This window comes from Cervus elaphus, chromosome 15 (assembly GCF_910594005.1).
Source record: "Cervus elaphus chromosome 15, mCerEla1.1, whole genome shotgun sequence".
Taxonomy (NCBI): domain Eukaryota; kingdom Metazoa; phylum Chordata; class Mammalia; order Artiodactyla; family Cervidae; genus Cervus; species Cervus elaphus.
In genome coordinates this window covers 84,799,184-84,820,355 of record NC_057829.1, presented here as the reverse complement: position 1 = coordinate 84,820,355, position 21,172 = coordinate 84,799,184, and the positions used below count along the sequence as shown (strand labels likewise).

General features: G+C 43.4%; 1 protein-coding gene across 1 annotated transcript in view; it reads right to left on the bottom strand.

Annotated features, from left to right (window-relative positions):
• ACADSB (acyl-CoA dehydrogenase short/branched chain) overlaps window positions 1–21,157 on the bottom strand; it is a 35,210-nt gene extending 14,053 nt beyond the window's left edge. The window contains exons 1-3 of the mRNA XM_043925689.1: window positions 20,959–21,157; window positions 458–617; window positions 136–236 (exon numbers count right to left, since the gene is read on the bottom strand). Coding sequence (XP_043781624.1) covers window positions 136–236; window positions 458–617; window positions 20,959–21,000 — 303 coding nt within the window. The 5' untranslated portion in view covers window positions 21,001–21,157. The remainder of the gene's footprint in view (window positions 1–135; window positions 237–457; window positions 618–20,958) is intronic.
• Between the last annotated feature and the right edge of the window lie 15 nt (window positions 21,158–21,172).

Below are 21,172 nucleotides of genomic sequence, written 5' to 3'. Positions count from 1 at the left end.
TGAAAGAGAAGTCACATAATTCTGACTAGGAAATTATGCCATCATTACCATTCCTAAATTTAAAAGTATGCATGCATTTTAACACTGGAAGGTATTTCTGAAAGTTTGAAATTAGAATAATCATGAATTATATACCCCTTGTTGAAATAATCCTTGTATTACGGAATTTTCCATTTTTGAATCTTCATCCATTTTTGAAACAAAAGGAGCAACTTGTTCCTGGGCAAATTTTTTAACTGTAGGGGAAAAAAAAATACTAATAAGTCTTTATTTTATAAATCTGGCATGTATTAATTTTTAAAGAAAAAGGAAAAGAGGAAGACTTAAAATTAATGACAAAAATTCCATTCACAAACTTAGGAGAACACCGCCCCAGTCCTGTGACAGGCCATGTGATCTCATACCAAAGGCCACGCCGTGACCTGAGGGGAAGTGTGGTGAACCCGGCTTCACTCACCTGTGCTCTTTATCATCATCTCCTCTTCAGAAAATGTTTGCAGAGGAGCAAGAGGTAGTCCATTGGTTGCTGCTTTGAACTGAGCTTCTGGCTGAGAAGAACTTAGGGCGTGAGGAGGAGTTTTCCAGGAAGACAGGCAGCTTGGGAAGTTTCTTCGTAGCTGTGCGAACCGTCGCCATTGCGTAGGGAACACGCGCACACGCGCCAGGGCAGAAGAGCACGTCAAGAGGAGAGAACGTCAGTTGCTTTGGGAGTTAACTTTACAAACCCACCCTTTATAACGTCCTTCAGCAAAATAAGGGAGATTGGCCTGGCGCCTGGTCACATCCTGTAACCAAAAACCACAGGCTGGGTTATCCGGGGAGGAGCTGTTCTAAAGGAATACGTCTCCCCACATAATTACTTCTTACCTTTGAGGAAACAGAACGTTCCAGGTGGAACTCATTCTTCAAATGACACATTTCTGTAACCTCTTGGCTAGGAAAATCAGACTCTAACAGTACTGACTGACTACGGTGAAGAGAATTCTCTCGTGGGGCAGGGATGTGTGAGGGCCCAGGGACAGCTGAGGGAGCCAAGCATCCCAGCTGCCCTGCCTGGCTGCATGGAGCTCTGCTTTTTGGGTTTCTGTAGCTAGTGTTTTTTTGTTTTTTTTTTCTTCAGCTTCTCATTAATTAGTACCAGAACATACAGGTTAAGAAAACAGCCTCCAGAGTCTGAAAGAACTAGTGTCAGTCTGGCTGCTTACTATGTGATCTTGAAGTGAAAAGTGAGTCACTCAGTCATGTCCAACTCTTTGTGACCCCATGGACTATGGATTCTTCAGGACAGAATACTGGAGTGGGTAGCAGTTCCCTTCTCCAGGGGATCTTCCCAACCCAGGGATCGAACCCAGATCTCCTGCATTACAGGCAGATTCTTTACCAGCTGAGCCACAAGGGAAGTCCAAGGATACTGGAGTGAGTAGCCTATCCCTTCTCCAGCGGATCTTCCTGACCCAGGAATCAAACTGGGGTCTCCTATATTGCAGGCAGATTCATTACCAACTGAGCTATGTGATCTTGGGCAGGTGGTTTTTAACCTCTGTGTTAAAATCGCTCATCTTAATTTCCTTCCCTGTAAAAATAAGGATAATAACCTTTGGAAAATGAGGATAATAACTTTGTGGAAGCAATCCACATCAAGGGTTTAGCATGGTACCCACTGTATAGTAGGAGCTCAACAACGGTGATGACTAACTCTCCTCTGATCCCTAAGAACACAGCCGTGGTGGTCTAAGAGAAGTAGTCAGGGTTGTAACTCCGTGAAACTGCAAGGCTAGCTCCTCCTGCCATTAGTGTGTCCCCTGTCACAGGGTCCCAAATCCTTCAACTTCTGGTCAACAATGGATTTGTTGACCAGAAAGAGAGACCGTCCGATTTCAATAAAAAGAAGAGAGAGACAGAGAGACATCATCTGATTTCAAATGTTTGTTATAAATCTGTTCTCTATGTCTGCATCTCCATTGCTGTCCTGCAAGCAGGGTCATCTGTACCATCTTTCAGGATTCCATATGCATGTGTTAGAGGGTGGGATGAATTGAGAGAATAGCATGGAAACAGATACATTACTATAAGTAAAAGAAAGAGCAAGTGGGAATTTGCCGTGTGACACAGGGAGCTCAAGCCAGGGCTCTGTGACAACCTAGAGGGGTGGGATGGGGTGGGATGGGGAGGGAGGTGGGAGAGGGGTTCAGGAGGGAGGGGACATATGTATACCTGTGGCTGATTCATGCTGACATATGGCAGAGGCCAACAAAATATTATAAAGTAATTACCCTCCAATTAAAAAAACAGTGAAAAAGAAAAAAGAGTACATGGAATATCTAGTATCACCTCTACCTGGGAAGAACCCAGAAAATGCTAGGCAGATGGAGGTAAAGAGGAAGAGAAGGAGCACAGATAACTGGCTTGGGATGCAGGGATTAGGACATCGGGGTGTAGGGGTAATAAAAGATAGGAAGTTAAATAAATGGATAAGTGTAAATTGCATACATGAAGAAATTATATGAAGATGAATTATTTTGGGGAAAAAATGCTTGTTATGCCTTCCCAATTTTTTTTCTGTAGAATTTTAGTACAGGGGAAACAAATGAGGAATTAGTTTTTTCCTGAACACACACAAAACACGCCAAGTGAAAGAAGCCGGCTCAGAAGACCATTTATTTATGTAAGTCTCTTTATATGAAATTTCTAGAACAGGCAAATCCACGCAGACACAAAGTGGAGCAGTGGTTGTGTTTCAGGGCGAGAACAGTGGTGCCTGCCAAAGGACACATCGATCTTTTTGGGGTGATGGAGATGTTCCAGAATCGGACTCTGATGCTGGCTGTACATCTCTGTGTATTTACTGAAAACTATTGCATTATACTCTTAAAAAGGACAAATGATGTTGCTGTTCAGTCATTCTGTCGTGTCCGACTCTTTGCGACCCCATGGACTGCAGCACGCCAGGCTTCCCTGTCCTTCACCATCTCCCGGAGCCTGCTCAGACTCATCATCATTCAACCACATTATAATTACACAGTGTGAATTATATTGCTACATAAATTATACCTCAGTGAAGCTGTTAAAAGAATTAGTGTTTTCCTTGCGGCCAACAAAAATTAACAGAATATACTGAGGATCTGCCAAATGCCTGAGAGAACATAGGGACAGAGTTTACCAGCTTCTGAGAAGCTGAGGGCACTGTCAGGACAAGACAGAGTTCATGGAACAGGCAAGAAACAAAGTCAAGCTTTGCAAAATTAAAAAGCAAATGTAAAGTTGAGGGGAAAAAAAGCAAATTAAGCAAATCCGGGACTAGGCCCACAAGGCACAGCCAGCCCCCATTAAAAATACAGAGGAAGGAGTAGTACTTTCACGCGCACACACACAAAAAAACCCGGGGGGGACCAAATTCTTAAAACCTGGAGAGAGGGGTCTCTCCAAGACCACCTATTGACTCATTGGAAAAGACCCTGATGCTAGGAGGGATTGGGGGCAGGAGGAGAAGGGGACGACAGAGGATGAGATGGCTGGAGGGCAACACCAACAGGATGGGCATGAGTCTGAGTAAACTCCGGGAGTTGGTGATGGACAGGGAGGCCTGGTGTGCTGCAATTCATGGGGTCGCAAAGAGTCGGACACAACTGAGCGACTGAACTGAACTGAACTGATTGCTGTCAAATTGCAGGGGATATCTAGTTGGGTACACTTGTCCAGACTAAAGCTTTTACCCTCAGAAACCCTGCAGGTCACAACAGAAAATAGTATACCTGTGAGCCAGAAGCTCTGAGATACCTGTTCAAAAGATAGGCACCATCGGACAGCTAAGTAAAATGATGTAGAGGGTTGGCTCCTATTTGAAGTCTTATAGGGACTTGGAAATGTTCTTGTTCCCTTGGCTGACATGGTTCTTGACAATTGTCTGATCCTTGATAATCTTCTGACAGAACAACTGCTTCCTGCTGCACTTGGATCAATGTGCCAGAACGGATAAAATTTAATATTAAGGAAATACAAGCCTAGGCTACATATTGTCACCCTGCTTATTTAACTTATATGCAGAGTACATCATGTGAAATGCCAGGCTGGATGAAGCACATGCTGGAATCAAGATTGCTGGGAGAAATATCAATAACCTCAGATATGCAGATGACACCACCCTTATGGCAGAAAGTGAAGATGAACTAAAGGGCCTCTTGATGAAAGTGAAAGAGGAGAGTGAAAAGTTGGCTTAAAACACAACATTCAGAAAACTAAGATCATGGCATCTGGTCCCATCACTTCATGGCAAAGAGATGGGGAAACAATGGAAACAGTCAGAGACTTTACTTTTTTGGGCTCCAAAATCACTGCAGATGGTGACTGGAGCCGTGAAATTAAAAGACACTTGCTCCTTGGAAGAAAAGCTATGACCAACCTAGACAACATATTAAAAAGCAGAGACATTACTTTGCCAACAAAGGTCTGTCAAGTCAAAGCTATGGTTTTTCCAGTGGTCATGTATGGATGTGAGAGTTGGACTATAAAGAAAGCTAAATGCCGAAGAATTGATGCTTTTGAACTGTGGTGTTGGAGATTTTTGAGAGTCCCTTGGACTGCAAGGAGATCCACCCAGTCCATCCTAAAGGAAATCAGTCATGAATATTCATTGGAAGGACTGATGCTGAAGCGGAAACTTCAACACTTTGGCCACCTGATGCGAAGAACTGAGTCACTGGAAAAGACCCTGATGCTGGGAAGGACTGAAGGCAGGAGGAGAAGGGGCCGACAGAGGATGAGATGCTTGGATGGCATCACCGACTTAATGGACAGGAGCTTGAGGAAGCTCCGGGAGTTGGTGATGGCCAGGGAGGCCCGGCAGTCCATGGGGTCGCAAAGACTCGGACACGACTGAGCGACTGAACTGAACTCAACTGAACAAGCCCAGGTGATATTGCCTCCCTTATCAACATTAAGGAAGACCAAAGTTAACCAGGTTCCTTCTCTTTCTATGTCCTTCAATGGTTATTGTTCTCCATTACATCCCTTGCTTGTTTAACCTTTTGGTTAAGTTTGTGTCCTTTTGGCTCCAACAGCTTGATGTCAGGCTCATGATTGCTCAAGGAACTCAGCCCACTCCAGTGGAGAGTGGCCCAGGTCCCTATAGGTCCTTGGAACAGTCAGGGAGGGACGTCTACACCTCTAGGGTAGGCTAAGGTCTGCGGTCCCTGTCCAGCAGGAAGAAGTTTCAGAATCTTGAGCATCTTAAGAACAACAATGTAGAGTCTCTCAGTGGGGAATGAGACAGGTCTGGGATCTGGGACCCTTTGCTGCACTGCTGCAAAGTTTATACCTGAACAACCTCTCCTCCAGCAATAAAATACAAAGAAACTATATGGGATGAAAAATAACTGCTTGCATGAGCAGTTAGGGCAGATTCTGGGCAAAGGATACAAAGAGACCAAAAAACCCAACTGCCATGAAGAGCAAAAGCATGCTCCAGCACCCAACACCACCTAAGGGGTGGGCAGACCACCTAAGTAAGCCACCCCTCCTACCTGACCCCTGGACACATCCCTACCCTCTCCCATATAAGGAACAAGCTCAGCCTTCCTTGGGGTGCAAAGTAAGCAGGGGAACCTGTTGGCTTGTTCTCATATACCCCCACCCTGCAGCAGGAGTCCCAATAAAGCCTGGCCTGGGGGAAAAAAAAAAAAGTATACGTAGTAATATATTGCAATATATTTTCTTAATATCTTTTGAGATTTCACTGAAAAGCTTATTGATAAAAAGAGGAAAAAAGAAATAAGAGTCACCATGTCTGACATCACTGTTAATCTCACCTACATATGGGTTAGTCTCTGCAGTTCTGTGCTTAAGAGTACATGCAGTCTGCTCTGGGTTCTCCTGGGGAAAAGAAATACTGGCCAGTCAGGGAGAAAAAAAAAAAATGTGTCCATCTCAATTTTTCTAGCTGATTTGTTTTGAGAATTAGGAGACAGACAATTCAGGGCAAAGCTGCATGGACCTTTTTCTTTTCTCATTAAAACACAGAGCTGAGACATGAAAACTTGGGACTAGATAAAAGGAAGGGGGAAGACACCGCCTTCTTCCTGTTGAAACAGATGACAAGAATGAAAACACAGGATAAGGAGTGAGTCAGAAATGCAAGTATGAAGGGGCCCCCCAACCCGACCTCTGCGGGGTGGGGCAGGGGAGCGTTGCTAAGCAGCAGAAGGAGACAGAGTGATCAGCAGTAGCAGGCACAAGGAGGGAGGAAGAGTGGGAGAAGGGGAGCTGGAGTTAAGTGTGGGTGCCCTTCTGGTCAGTGGCTGGATGGGGCCCTCAATCTATATTCGAATGAATGAAAGAACCGGCCAAGCTACTTTCTCCACAAAATGTTCTGGAATCTTGCCTATTACATGTCAAAAGCTGTAATACACTGCCCACATTTCTTATTTCTAGGGGAGATTTGCTTCACTAAACCCACTACAGAACTCGCTGTACATCACCTTTCTACCAAAGCTAATCTTCAGCAGAAAACCCAGCACTGAGAAACTTAGGATGCCAGGGGGTCTTACTGTATCAAGTTTTCCGTGCTGACACAATTGTGACCCCGTTAGTCTCAATATTGCTACTGACAAAGTATATGACTGTTCAACCCATAGCAGTTACTTTAGACACAAGATAACAGGGGCAAACGTACTTTAAAAAAGTGGTGTACAAGTACAGGAGACTACTGAAGATACTCATCATAAAATAGTGGCTGTGTATGCTAAGTGAATGGAATCCATTATAAACCAAAGCATTGAAAGATAACACCTCTCCTTTTGGGCAAGAAAAAAAAGATTTCCTTTTAACACGGCAGTTCTTAATAAAGGAGATATCTCCTTGCCTTGCCTTTAACAGCTCAGCCCAAGGTTTCCACGATGATTTTCAACTGCCCCCTGCCCTTCAGTGTTGACCTCAGCCTCTGCAATTTGGTGTCCACTCCATCAAAATGATTTTCCACGGTTATAACCCATTGCACCACATCATCACATTTTTTTGTATAGAGCAGCAATTGCTAGCTGAATGGAATAATGGTTATTTATGCCTTGCCAAATACTTTTCGAAGCTTGAGTCTGATCTGTTTCCTACTCAACTGCCCAGAGTTCTGCTGCACTCAGAAGTACTAATGATCAAATCTGGGGTCTGCAGGCTCCTACAGGCAGAACAAAGCCCAAGAACATAGATGGGGAAAAACTATATTTTATTTCACTAACCTCTAACTGGAATATTAGAGATTATGCTAATACTTGATTCAGTTCAGTTCAGTCGCTCAGTCGTGTCCGACTCTGCGACCCCATGAACCGTAGCACGCCAGGCCTCCCGGTCCATCACCAACTCCCAGAGTCCACCCAAACCCATGTCCATTGAGTTGGTGATGCCATCCAACCATCTTATCCTCTGTCATCCCCTTCTCCTCCTGCCCTCAATCTTTCCCAGCATCAGGGTCTTTTCAAATGAGTCAGCTCTTCGCATCAGGTGGTCAAAGTATTGGAGTTCCAGCTTCAACATCAGTCCTTCCAATGAACACCCAGGACTGATCTCCTTTAGGATGGACTGGTTGGATCTCCTTGCAGTCTAAGGGACTCTCAAGAGTCTTCTCCAACACCATAGTTCAAAAGCATCAATTCTTCGGTGCTCAGCTTTTTTTATAGTCCAACTGTCACATCCATACATGACCACTGGAAAAACCATAGCCTTGACATTATTAGGTAATGCTAATCAAGGAAATCAGTATTCTTTGAATGTTGGCAACAAGTTACAGTAGTTATTATCTGTGATTGTCACCAAAATAAATCACAGATACCTTTACATCAGTTGAAATATTGTTGGGGGCTCATCACCACTTCAAAATTATAGTAGTTATCCAAATTTCTGTCAGGTCTTACTTAAGAAGCACATATTCTTGTATTGCAATGTAAGGCATATGTATCACTTTTATGGTAACTAATTTCCTTTGTGATCCTATATATTTTATGCATTTTAAAACATTTTGAGAAAAGGTGTATAAACACAACTACATTGCTGTCTACCTTCCACAAACAGCACAAAGAAGCTTACGAACGCCCAACTGCTGAGTGTTCTGGCGAAACTTGTTTAACTCATTGAGTGAATCACAGCCCTTCTTTGCTACGTTCTAGCTAACAAAGTGCTGTTGGGAACCTTCAAGTGTTTCAGTCAAGAAGCTTTCACACATCTGAAAGGTAAAGAGGAACACAGAAGAGAGGTCTTTTCCAAGGACACAATCGGATACAACAATACCTTGCGCCCTAGTAGACAGTGGTTCCCACCACCTGTGCCTTCCTGGCTCTCCTTACTGCACATGTGCAAGAATCTTTTTTTTTTTTTTTTTAATTCCATTAAGCACCAGACTTCACAAGAGTTCATTCTAGCCAGTTTTTCTTGTTTTAACTTCTGACAATGAAAAACCTGGCTATGGGCTTCTCATTGGCTAGGACGAATCTGCTTGTTCAAACCTAGCACATACATGAAATCATTTCAGAACACACTACACCGTGAGAATCAAATTAATCGGAGTGCTTGGGTTCAGTTCTGTCTTTAGCCCCATGTAGCCAGTCAAAAGAGTGCTTCTGAAAGTTCTTTCTTCACCCCATCTCAGTCTGGTTGTGTGATTCACTTGTAATGATTCTGAGACCAATTCCAACATCTGAGGGACTTCCCCACACCAACGAGCAACTTTCCAGTGCCAACTGAGGGTCCTTCTATTCAACTCGATTTTGACACTACAGAACTGTGAAAGCAGCTCTTCTGCCCCTTTCCCGTTTCCCCATTTCTGTCCTCCTCTTCCCTTCAAAGAACCTATTTAAGAAATGAGAGCACCGAGCAATTTAACCTAACTCCCGACTTACACTCCCCTGAATGCACACTGTGCCTTGCCTACCCTGCTGATTCTTTTCCAAGAAGTAAAGATTAGCCCTTTAATCCCAAGATAACGTCTGAAGAGAATGAGCCAGTCTGCATACAATGGAGAAGGAGGCAGAATCCAACCTTCTGCATCAGGGATTCACTGATATTCTGCACCCCACCCCCCCCCCCCCGTTTTTCCCCTCTTTAAAAACTGTCAGGGCTGAGCAGAATCTTTGGCGGTGGTCTCAGGACATGAACCCACCTTGCCCCCAGATTTCCCGCTTTTCTGATTAAAGCACCTTTCCTTTTTTCTGACACTTGCCTCTTGATTATTGTCTTTGAGTACCAAGCAGCAGAACCTGAATTCAGTAACAGATTTTGACACCCAACATGGGGCTGGGCTCTGGTGATGTCTAGTTGCTTCAGGCTTCCTGGGTTGGAGCTGCCAGCTGCAGTGACTTGCACTTAAAATGGTGCATCATAAAACTGCTTAATCTTCAAGAAGTTTCAAAGAAAGGATTTTTTGACAACTGCAGGTTTTTAATAACTTTTAAATCATACTGTTGAACTGGGTAAGATATACAAAAAGTCTAATGTAAACTGATTTCATAAAACTATTAAAAAGAAATTAGTTGACTTGAATACACTGGTGAATACAGTTATAATTTTTTTGTTTTGTAAAATACTATTGGCTTTTAATCTTATTTTCCCAGATGTGAGGAAAATCTTTCCCCTTAAGCTAATTATGACAGACAGCAATTTGGTAAATTATATATTTGTTAGCAGACTTGAAACATTTTTTCCTTTCTACTTGATCCCTCCAGAGACTGAAAACGCTTACGTTCCCAACAGCTTTATCAGGGAAATTAGGAAGGCCACATCTTAACAGGTGCAAAAGTCTCACGGTATTTTGGGGATCTCAAAAAGCAAGGAATTCACCTAAATCCACAGAGCAAAAATATATGACAAGCCGTTGGTATGGTTTTCCTGGTCCTGAGACACCTTTATGAAAACTTTTGGCACAGTCAATTTAAAGGAGCCAATATAATCAATTAATCAGATTCATTTTACAAACAAGTTTAACCTGAATTTGGTTATATTTGTTTAAAACAAGGGTAATTTTAGATAGAGATGTTTCAATGGATATCAAATTCTGATTCTGTTGAGTTCAGTTACTCAGTCATGTCTGACTCTTTGGGACCCTATGGACTGCAGCACACCAGGCTTACACGTCCATCACCAACTCCTGGAGCTTGCTCAAACTCATGTCCATCGAGTCGGTGATGCCATCCAACCATCTCATCCTCTGTTGTCCCCTTCTCCTCCTGCCTTCAATGTTTTCCAGCATCAGGGTCTTTTCCAGTGAGTCAGTTCTTCACATCAGGTGGCCAAAGTATTGGAATTTCAGCTTCAGCATAAGTCCTTCCAATGAACACCCAGGACTGATTTCCTTTAGGATGGACTGGTTGGATCTCCTTGCAGTCCAAGAGACTCTCAAGAGTCTTCTCCAACACGACAGTTCAAAAGCATCAATTCTTCGGTGCTCAGCTTTCTTTATAGTCCAACTCTCACATCCATACACGACTACTGGAAAAACCATAGCCTTGACTAGATGGACCTTTGTTGGCAAAGTAATGTGTCTGCTTTTTAATATGCTGTCTAGGTTGATTATAGCTTTTCTACCAAGGAGCAAGTGTCTTTTATTTTTTATTTTTATTTTTTTAAAATTTTATTTCTTTATTTTGCTTTACAATATTGTATTGGTTTTGCCATACATTGACTTGAATCCACCATGGGTTCCCCATCCTGAACCTCGCTCCCACCTCCCTCCCCATCCCATCCCTCTGGGTCATCCTAGTGCACCAGCCCAGAGCACCCTGTATCATGCATCGAACCTAGACTGGCGATTTGCTTCACATATGATAATTTACATGTTTCAATGCCATTCTCCCACATCATCCCACCTTAGCCCTCTCCCATAGAGTCCAAAAGACTGTTCAATACATCTGTATCTCTCTTGCTGTCTCACATAAAGGGTTATCGTTCAATTCAGTTCAGTTCAGTCGCTCAGTCGTGTCCGACTCTTTGCGAACCCATGAATCGCAGCACGCCAGGCCTCCCTGTCCATCACAAATTCCCGGAGTTCACTAAAACTCATGCCCATCGAGTTGGTGATGCCATCCAGCCATCTCATCCTCTGTCGTCCCCTTCTCCTCCTGCCCTCAATCCCTCCCAGCATCAGGGTCTTTTCCAATGAGTCAACTCTTCTCATGAGGTGGCCAAAGTATTGCAGTTTCAGCTTCAGCATCAGTCCTTCCAATGAACACCCAGGACTTATCTCCTTCAGGATAGACTGGTTGGATCTCATTGCAGTCCAAGGGACTCTTGAGAGTCTTCTCCAACACCACAGTTCAAAAGCATCAATTCTTCAGAGCTCAGCCTTCTTTATAGTCCAACTTTCACATCCATACATGACCACTGGAAAAACCATAGCCTTGACTAGACGGACCTTTGTTGGCAAAGAAATGTCTCTGCTTTTTAATATGCTACCTAGGTTGGTCATAACTTTCCTTCCAAGGAGTAAGCATCTTTAAATTTCATGGCTGCAATCACTATCTGCAGTGATTTTGCAGCCCAGAAAAATAAAGTCAGCCACTGTTTCCCCATCTATTTCCCATGAAATAATGGGACTGGATGCCATGATTTTAGTTTTCTCAATGTTGTGCTTTAAGCCAACTTTTTCACTCTCCTCTTTCACTTTCGTCAAGAGACTCTTTAGTTCTTCTTCACTTTCTGCCATAAGGGTGGTGTCATCTGCATATCTGAGGTTATTGATATTTCTCCCGGCAATCTTGATTCCAGCTTGTGCTTCCTCCAGCCCACCGTTTCTCATGATGTACTCTGCATATAAGTTAAATAAGCAGGGTGACAATATACAGTCTTGATGTACTCCTTTTCCTATTTGGAACCAGTCTGTTGTATCATGTCCAGTTCTAACTGTTGCTTCCTGACCTGTATACAGGTTTCTCAAGAGGCAGGTCAGGTGGTCTGGTATTCCCATCTCTTTCAGAATTTTCCACAGTTTATTGTGATCCACACAGTCAAAGGCTTTCGCATAGTCAGTAAAGCAGAAATAGACATTTTTCTGGAGCTCTCTTGCTTTTTCGATGATCCAGCAGATGGCAATTTGATCTTTGGTTCCTCTGCCTTTTCTAAAACCAGCTTGAACATCTGGAAGTTCATGGTTCACGTATTACTGAAGCCTGGCTTGGAGAATTTTGAGCATTACTTTACTAGCGTGTGAGATGAGTGCAGTTGTGTGGTAGTTTGAGCATTCTTTGGCATTGCCTTTCTTGGGGATTGGAATGAAAATTGACCATTTCCAGTCCTGTGGCCACTGCTGAGTTTTCCAAATTTGCTGACATATTGAGTGCAGCACTTTCACAGCATCATCTTTTAGGATTTGAAATAGCTCAACTGGAATTCCATCACCTCCACTACTTTTGTTTGTAGTGATGCTTCCTAAGGCCCACCTGACTTCACATTCCAGGATGTCCAGCTCTAGGTGAGTGTGAGTGATCAACCTTCATGATTATCTGGGTCGTGAAGATCTTTCTAGTACAGTTCTTCTGTGTATTCTTGCCACTTCTTAATATCTTCTGCTTCTGTTAGGTCCATACCATTTCTGCCCTTTATTGAGCCCATCTTTGCCTGAAATGGTCCCTTGGTATCTCTAATTTTCTTGAAGAGATCTCTGGTCTTTCCCATTCTATTGTTTTCCTCTATTTCTTTGCATTGATCGCTGAGGAAGGCTTTATCTCTCCTTGCTCTTCTTTGGAACTCTGCATTCAGATGGGAATATCTTTCCTTTTCTCCTTTGCTTTTTGCTTCTTTTCTTTTCACAGCTATTTGTAAGGCCTCCTCAGACAGCCATTTTGCTTTTTTGCATTTCTTTTTCTTAGGGATGGTCTTGCTCCCTGTTTCCAGTACAATGTCACAAACCTCTGTCCATAGTTCATCAGGCACTCTGTCTATCAGAGCTAGTCCCTTAAATCTAATTCTCACTTCCACTGTATAGTCATAAGGGATTTGATTTAGGTCATACCTGAATGGTCTAGTGGTTTTCCCCACTTTCTTCAATTTAAGTCTGAATTTGGCAATAAGGAGTTCATGATCTGAGCCACAGTCCGCTCCCAGTCTTGTTTTTGCTGACTGTATAGAGCTTCTCCATCTTTGGCTGCAAAGGATATAATCAATCTGATTTCGGTGTTAACTATCTGCTGATAAAACATAATTCTCAACTTTTACGTTGTGCTTTTTTTTTTTTTCGGTCAACACGTGATTCTAACATGGAATAATAGCATGAACCAGAATTTGTGGTTTTCATGCTTGACTGTGGAGAGTAAAAACTCAACCCCTTCTTACAACTTTCTAAAGCCAAATGATTCACTTGTCCAAGATAAATGATCCACAAATGTGCCTTCCCTGATCCCCCTACACCACACTCCCAGCTGCCCTACTTAAAACTTTTTGGTTTGACCAGATGTTCAAAAAAGCTACTGCCTTATCCCCATCCAGCCTCCCATAGGGGAGCTTCTTACACACCCATCTGGTAATCTTCACAAACAAACATAAAGCAAATAGAAACACAGTTGTTTATTTTCCTCCTGGTCCTTCTAAAAGACAGCACACTATGTACCATATTCTGGTTTCTCCCAACCCCAGGTAGCAATATATTCTGGAGAGGTTTCTAACATGTAACAGAATTCCCTTTGTTTTCATAAGTAATGCTGCAACAAGGAAGATCTTTGCTGTGAATGTGTCCATCTGCACCTGGACTGTGGACTTGGTTATACAAATCTGCAGGAGATAAAATACCACAGAAATATATGTACACATTTCTTTGGAAGAGAACTTCTCTACCCCTTTGGCTTCTAATGGTAGGGGTTAGGGTGTGGTGAGGGCGCTGGAAAATAACTGACAATAGATTTACAAGAGAAAAGAAAGTTTGTTTATATCTGCAGAGGTACTTTCAGCAGGCTCTGTTTGAATATAGAAAATGCTTCTTTCTTGAGGCTGCTGAATGGTCAAATGGTTTAGGGTTAGAGTAATTTTCATACCATTTTGGTGGGTTGTTATTTCCTTGTTATTACAATAATATCAATTTTCTGGTTTCAATAACTGTATGACTGAGATGTAACTACGGGAGAATCAAAGAGTGATGGACAAGGGAATCTCTGTCTCTACTATCTGTGTTTATGTAACTTTCTGTGAATCTAATTACATATTTCAAAGTAAAGTTTGTTTAAAAGATGCTGCAAACAGTAAATTTGGATCTACATGATTTCACGTCTGTGCATTTTACTTCTACCTGCAGCATAAGCTAGAAGAGGGAATTCTCTAGCAAAGGGCAAAATAAACTCAAAAATACTGATAAATTTTCTCTAACTGTGCTTTGCAGCAGTTAAATCATTCTCTTTCCCATTAGCAAATATATCACGGGTCCTATGTCCCTAGCATCTTGCCAAAACATCTGGTAGGCCAATGTTTAGGTCTCTGCATGCCTCTCATAGGTTAAAAAAAAAAATTGTGTCACAGTATTCTTATACTTGTCTTCATTTATAAGTCTGCACCCGATGGTGTGATCACTCACCTAGAGCCAGACATCCTGGAATATGAAGTCAGGTGGGCCTTAGGAACCATCATTACAAACAAAGGTAGTGGAGGTGATGGAATTCCAGTTGAGCTATTTCAAATCCTAAAAGATGATGCTGTGAAAGTGCTGCACTCAATATGCCAGCAAATTTGGAAAACTCAGCAGTGGCCACAGGACTGGAAATGGTCAATTTCCATTCCAGTCCCCAAGAAAGGCAATGCCAAAGAATGCTCAAACTACCACACAACTGCACTCATCTCACACGCTAGTAAAGTAATGCTCAAAATTCTCCAAGCCAGGCTTCAGTAATACGTGAACCATGAACTTCCAGATGTTCAAGCTGGTTTTAGAAAAGGCAGAGGAACCAAAGATCAAATTGCCATCTGCTGGATCATCGAAAAAGCAAGAGAGCTCCAGAAAAATGTCTATTTCTGCTTTACTGACTATGCGAAAGCCTTTGACTGTGTGGATCACAATAAACTGTGGAAAATTCTGAAAGAGATGGGAATACCAGACCACCTGACCTGCCTCTTGAGAAACCTGTATACAGGTCAGGAAGCAACAGTTAGAACTGGACATGATACAACAGACTGGTTCCAAATAGGAAAAGGAGTACATCAAGACTGTATATTGTCACCCTGCTTATTTAACTTATATGCAGAGTACATCATGAGAAACGGTGGGCTGGAGGAAGCACAAGCTGGAATCAAGATTGCCGGGAGAAATATCAATAACCTCAGATATGCAGATGACACCACCCTTATGGCAGAAAGTGAAGAAGAACTAAAGAGTCTCTTGACGAAAGTGAAAGAGGAGAGTGAAAAAGTTGGCTTAAAGCACAACATTGAGAAAACTAAAATCATGGCATCCAGTCCCATTATTTCACGGCAAATAGATGGGGAAACAGTGGAAACAGTGGCTGACTTTATGTTTTTAGCTCCCAAATCACTGTAGATGGTGACTGCAGTCATGAAATTTAAAGATGCTTACTCCTTGGAAGGAAAGTTATGACCAACCTAGGTAGCATATTAAAAAGCAGAGACATTTCTTTGCCAACAAAGGTCCGTCTAGTCAAGGCTATGGTTTTTCCAGTGGTCATGTATGGATGTGAAAGTTGGACTATAAAGAAGGCTGAGCTCTGAAGAATTGATGCTTTTGAACTATGGTGTTGGAGAAGACTCTCAAGAGTCCCTTGGACTGCAAGGAGATCCAACCAGTCCATCCTAAAGGAGATCAGTCCTGGGTGTTCATTGGAAGGACTAATGTTGAAGCTGAAACTCCAATATTTTGGCCACCTGATGTGAAGAACTGACTCATTGGAAAAGACCCTGATGCTAAGAAAGATTGAAGGCAGGAGGAGAAGGGGATGACAGAGGATGAGATAGTTAGATGGCATCACTGACTCAATGGACATGAGTTTGGGTAAACTCTGGGAGTTGGTGAACGACAGGGAGGCCTGGTGTGCTGCGGTTCATGGGGTCGCAAAGAGTCGGACTCAACTGAGCAACTGAACTGTGTCTAACTGTAAGAATTACTTTAAAAGTAAATTAACACAATGGGATATAATTACAAACCTATCAGAATGGCTAAACTAAAACAATTTACTGACAACTCCAACTGCTGGCAAGAAGGAGGAGAAACAGGATCTCTCGTACCCTGCTAGGAGGAATGGACAATGGCAGGGCTAAGGCGAAAAACAATTTCAAAGTGAAAGCAAAGTGAAAGTGTTAGTCACTCAGTCCTGACCAACTCTTGCAACCCCATGGACTGTAGCCCACCAGGATTCTCTGTCCATAGGATTTTCCAGGCAAGAATACTGGAGTGGGCTGCCATTTCCTTCTTCAAAATATATATGTTACTCCAAAAAGGAAATAGAGGAAGAGAGGAGGAAGGTCCTTCATACTAAGTTTTTTTAGATAATACATACAAGATCAAATGTCAATTTGCTTAATTATGGGCTTCCCAGGTGGCTTAGAATCTGCTTGCAATGTAGGAGATACAAGTTCGATCCCTCGGTCAGGAAGATCCCTGGAGGAGGGCATAGTAATCCACTCCAGTATTCTTGCCTGGATAACCCCATGGACAGAGGAGCCTGGAGCACTATATAGTTCATGGGGTGACACAGTCAGACATGACAGAAATGACTTAGCACACATGCATGCCCTTAATTATGCTCGTTGCTTGTTATTGCTTTAGGTTAATTACCCTAATCAAGATGAGAACTGTGATTTTCTGATGTTTTTATGATCCATGAGAGGATAAAGGCGTAATATGGCATATCAACAGTTCTATAGGTTGATAGGTCAATTAACACAGAATTTAGATTTGAAAGATGCAGCTCAATTATGACTAAATACAGCTACTCAATTCTGACTAAACATAGGATATCCACTTTAAGATCTGACATAAGTACTGCATATCTCACTGTAGGTTTTAAAGTTGATCCTTTCTCTGTTTTAATATGCTCGGGCCAAAACTTTAGCAACAGAATCTCTTGAATCCCTGCATGCTTTCTCTCCAAACAGTAGCTTCTCTTCTAAGGTGTTCCCCAAAACTACTGAACATGTAATCTCTCCCTTCCATTGTCTGTAGCTCTTCATTCCAGTCACTAGTAGTTCCTAACAATGCCACCAACTTCTGGAAGAACATCGGACTGCCTCAGGAGTGGGCTAAATCAACCAACATAGAGCACAGTGCCAGGAACCAGCATAAAGGAGACCTGTTTGCCTTCTGTATAACCTTCGCAAGTCAGCACGTTCTCCTTCCCAAACTACCAGTGCATAAAAATGAAAGCAGAGACTATCTTTCCTTTATTTCCAAAGGAATCTTAAAAGAAGGAATTATTAATGAATCTGGTTTTTTAATTGTGCAATTAACTTGGGTCCAATACCTTCTGGGAGCTGGGAATTTCTTTGACCCTTACTCCTATTCAGGCAAACCAGGCTGGTAGCAGAAAAAACAGTTAAGACCGAAGTTAGCACACCTAAATTCCAGAACATGCATGGCATAGTCCAACGCCAGCAGGGGCCAGTTGGTTGCCAAACCCAATGATGACAGCACTAGCGCCTCAAGCAGTTCTTCATGGGTCAACGAACCAAGTTCATACCCTGCCACAATTTTCAATCCAGCATCTCCAAAAATTTGCCCTGGGTTAGGGGGCTGCACTTGGAACTTCTCAAAAAACATTTGCCTCTGCTTTCCTTAGGTTGTTTTCTTTATGTGGCACAATCTCTGCTCGTACTTCTGCTCTTATGAAAAGACTGAAGGAGATGAAAAGACTTCTCCTTCTTTTCCTCCAGTTCTGAATAATGCACGTTTGCCACAAAGCCTCCTCGGATATCCTACATTTATTCTTCTTTTGCTTTGCCTTTCTGCAACATTCACCCAGCATGGTCTGTAATGTACCCCAAGAGGCATAGACTTGGGCTCTCTGGAGCTTTCAGTCCCTCAGATGTCCCAGGCTCACCTGTGACTTCAGCTAATACCTACTTCTTTAGTTCTTATTTTTCTGATTTCCAGATCCTCATCCTGCCCAGCTTCCCAAACTCTCCAGAGATACGTTTCACTGGCATTTTTTAAAATTAAAAGTCTAACAGAGAATTATTTTCCCTCTGTTCCCCCTAAATTACCTTTCCTCTAAACATCCCAATCTTTGCCCATCATTAAGCCACTCCATTTAGAAAATGTGTAATTTCTTCATCTCAATGGGAGTCTAAGATAGGGTTAGTACTAAAGGATTGTAAGAGAAAGGAGAAAGAATCTTACGGCTGCCAGAGATCTTTATGGTTAGCCTTCAAGGCACCAGAGAGAAAGGACGGTGGAAAACAAATTGCAAAGAAATACTGTCCTTTCAGTACCGACGAGTACTAGCATTATAAATGCTGTGTTTTATTAAACAAAAAAAGCTGTTGTCTGTGACTGTGGGCAATGCTGTTTGGGCTATACTCAGTGTTATAGGAACAAGTGCAGTCAGACATAACCTCTGAACATGGTAAAGTCCTGCCAGCTGAATTCGTTCTATCCCTCTGCAAGCTATCCTGGCACAACTACTCCTCATTCCAACCTTTGTTAGTACATCTCCTTGGTCTTGAACTTTCACCCCTCTGAGCTTTACTTAAACCTAAGATATTCCTTCTTTTGGTGCTCACGTCAAGCCCTACCTTCTGTAAGCACACCTCTCTGAACTATTTATTTAGCACTGGCAATAATTCATGCAAGGCAATAATAAGCTAACACTTAAAGAGAGCTGACTCAATACTGGGCACCGTTTCAAGTGCTTATGAATTAATTTAATCTTCACAATGCTCCCACTGTATAAGTACTGCTATTCTCCCCATTTTACAGGTCAAGAAACTGAGACCCAAAGTGGTTAAGTAAGCTGCCCATGACCTGAGCGACCAGTCTACGGAACCCACATTCTAACCCACTCTGCTACAGGCAACATCCCGTCCATCAGATTTTGCTAACTTAAGTAAAAGAGCTACAAGTGAAAGTGAAAGTCACTCAGTCACGACTCTTTGCGACTCCATGGACTAGACAGGCCATGGCATCCTCCAGGCCAGAGTACTGGAGTGGGTAGCCTATCTCTTCTCCAGGTTATCTTCCCAAGCCAGGAATCGAACCCAGGACTCCTGCATTGCAGGCAGATCTTTTACCAGCTGAGGCACAAGAGAAGCCCAAAGAGCCCCAAAGGCCACAATAAAACCAACAAATCCAAATAGGCTTTTGATATCTCTGAGGAAGGGGAGGCACTGGTGCAGGAAGGTTAAGTTTAGAAGCAGACTGTGGAGAAATTAACTGACAACACGGAGTCAGTCAGGTTCTCCTGTCCCACTCTCTCACGGTCTCGTACCTTATATTCTTTAAACAATGATATTCTGACCTTGGTAGCACTGGGCCTGTGCGCGCACTTGGCCATGGGCCACTTTGTCTTAATATATGAGTAGTCTTTGAAGACTCCTTGCTGCTGCTGCCGCTGACCCGAGAATAAACATGCCTGCGGTCCCTACAGTTCCTCAGTCTTCGTCCAGCTTCCCTGGTCGTGCCTTCCCTACCCTGGGTTCAGTGAACGGTGTGAGCGGCAAGACACAGACCAGTTAGAATACCAGCTCTACCATTTTCTAATCAATTTCGAGCAAGTCAAGTCACCTAACCTTTTTTAGCGTGAGCCTCTGCGTCTGAAAGACTATAAACTACTTTTCAGAATGGTTGTGAGAATTAAATGAGATGATACAGGTAAAGCACCCAGCACATGGCTGCCACCTAGTATGTGATCAATAAATGCTGGCTCTAGAACAGGAGAAGAGGCTCAAATTATAAAATAGCGTGCCCTGTCTTCACTAAAGTATTACACAATGGCTATAAAATGGTATTAAGCAGTAACCATAAAAACCTAATTCTTTACGACAATACACTAATGTGATTTTACTAATTTCCTTAATATCCCAAGCCTGTAAAAGAGCCAAACATTATCTCTAATGAAACAAAAAGAGCCTTGCCTCTGGGTATCAGACTGAAACAGGAAAGGGCCTATAACTCACTAAAGACAAATGCAAATAACAATAAAAAGCAAAAAACCAGCAGTGGAAAAGTTCCCATAAAGTGCACCAACAAACGGGAGTGTATTGGGATAGTTCTGGAAAGCGCGTCTTAAGGGCTGAAGGTTCAATGTGATGAGAACTCGACGACGCAAGAGTCTACAGTTTTTGGAGGTCTGGAAAGCGGACCTGGGAGGCAGGTTTCAGTTCCCTTTCTAGGAAGAGGGATAGGAAAGGGCTCCTCTGTGCCACGATGAGCCCCCCGTGCAAGATGCTCGCGTCCTAGCCGGCTTAAAGGGCAGAGGAAATTCTCCTTCTGGCCGATAAGGCCCACCAACTCCGAGGTCCCTTTCCAACTCTGGAGCAGGGCCGCGTTAAAGAGGACAGGCGTGAACTGCGCAAAATGAGACTGCTCACAATTCAACGATCTTTTTAGGGGGTAAGGGTAGGCGGTGAAAACGTAAGCATTGGGAAAAGTCGGCATCAGATAAGTGACATCTCTGCAAAATGCCTCCAAAGAATCTCAGGATCCAATGACCTTCAAAAGCTTCCTTGCAGCTGTTGTCTCTCCGACCCCACGCAAGGTTCACTGCTCCTCCAAAAAAGCTTCTAGGCCAGTCCCTCGCCTACTTCTCACCAGCTGCTACTCCCAGCCTTCCTTACGGAAACTGAGGCCGGTTGGATCAGAAGCCTGGAGAGAGGTCGGGGTCGTGGCCTGCCCGCGGTAACAGGTCTTGGGACAGACCTGGCGGAGGGAGGGAAGCGCGGGTCCGGGACAGGGACCGGGCACACACCACCCTCCCACCCCAGTCCTGTTAGGAAAAGACCCCTCTGCCGCTGCCAAGGTAATCCGGCACCCCCCAAGACGCCGGCCTCGAGCGCACTCACCAGCGCGCCGGCGCGCAGCAGCCGAACCGTAGCTCGCTCCATCAGTGCTAGAAAGCAGATGCTACTGATCCCGCCAGGACGTGCGTGGGGGCCCTAGGGCCGCACGCCAACACCTGAAGGCAGGTAGAAAGAGAGCCCCGCCCACTCACCCCGCCCTTTGTTCCGCCCCCTTGTCCCGACGGTACGCCGAGAGGGACAACAGCCTCCCTTCGCT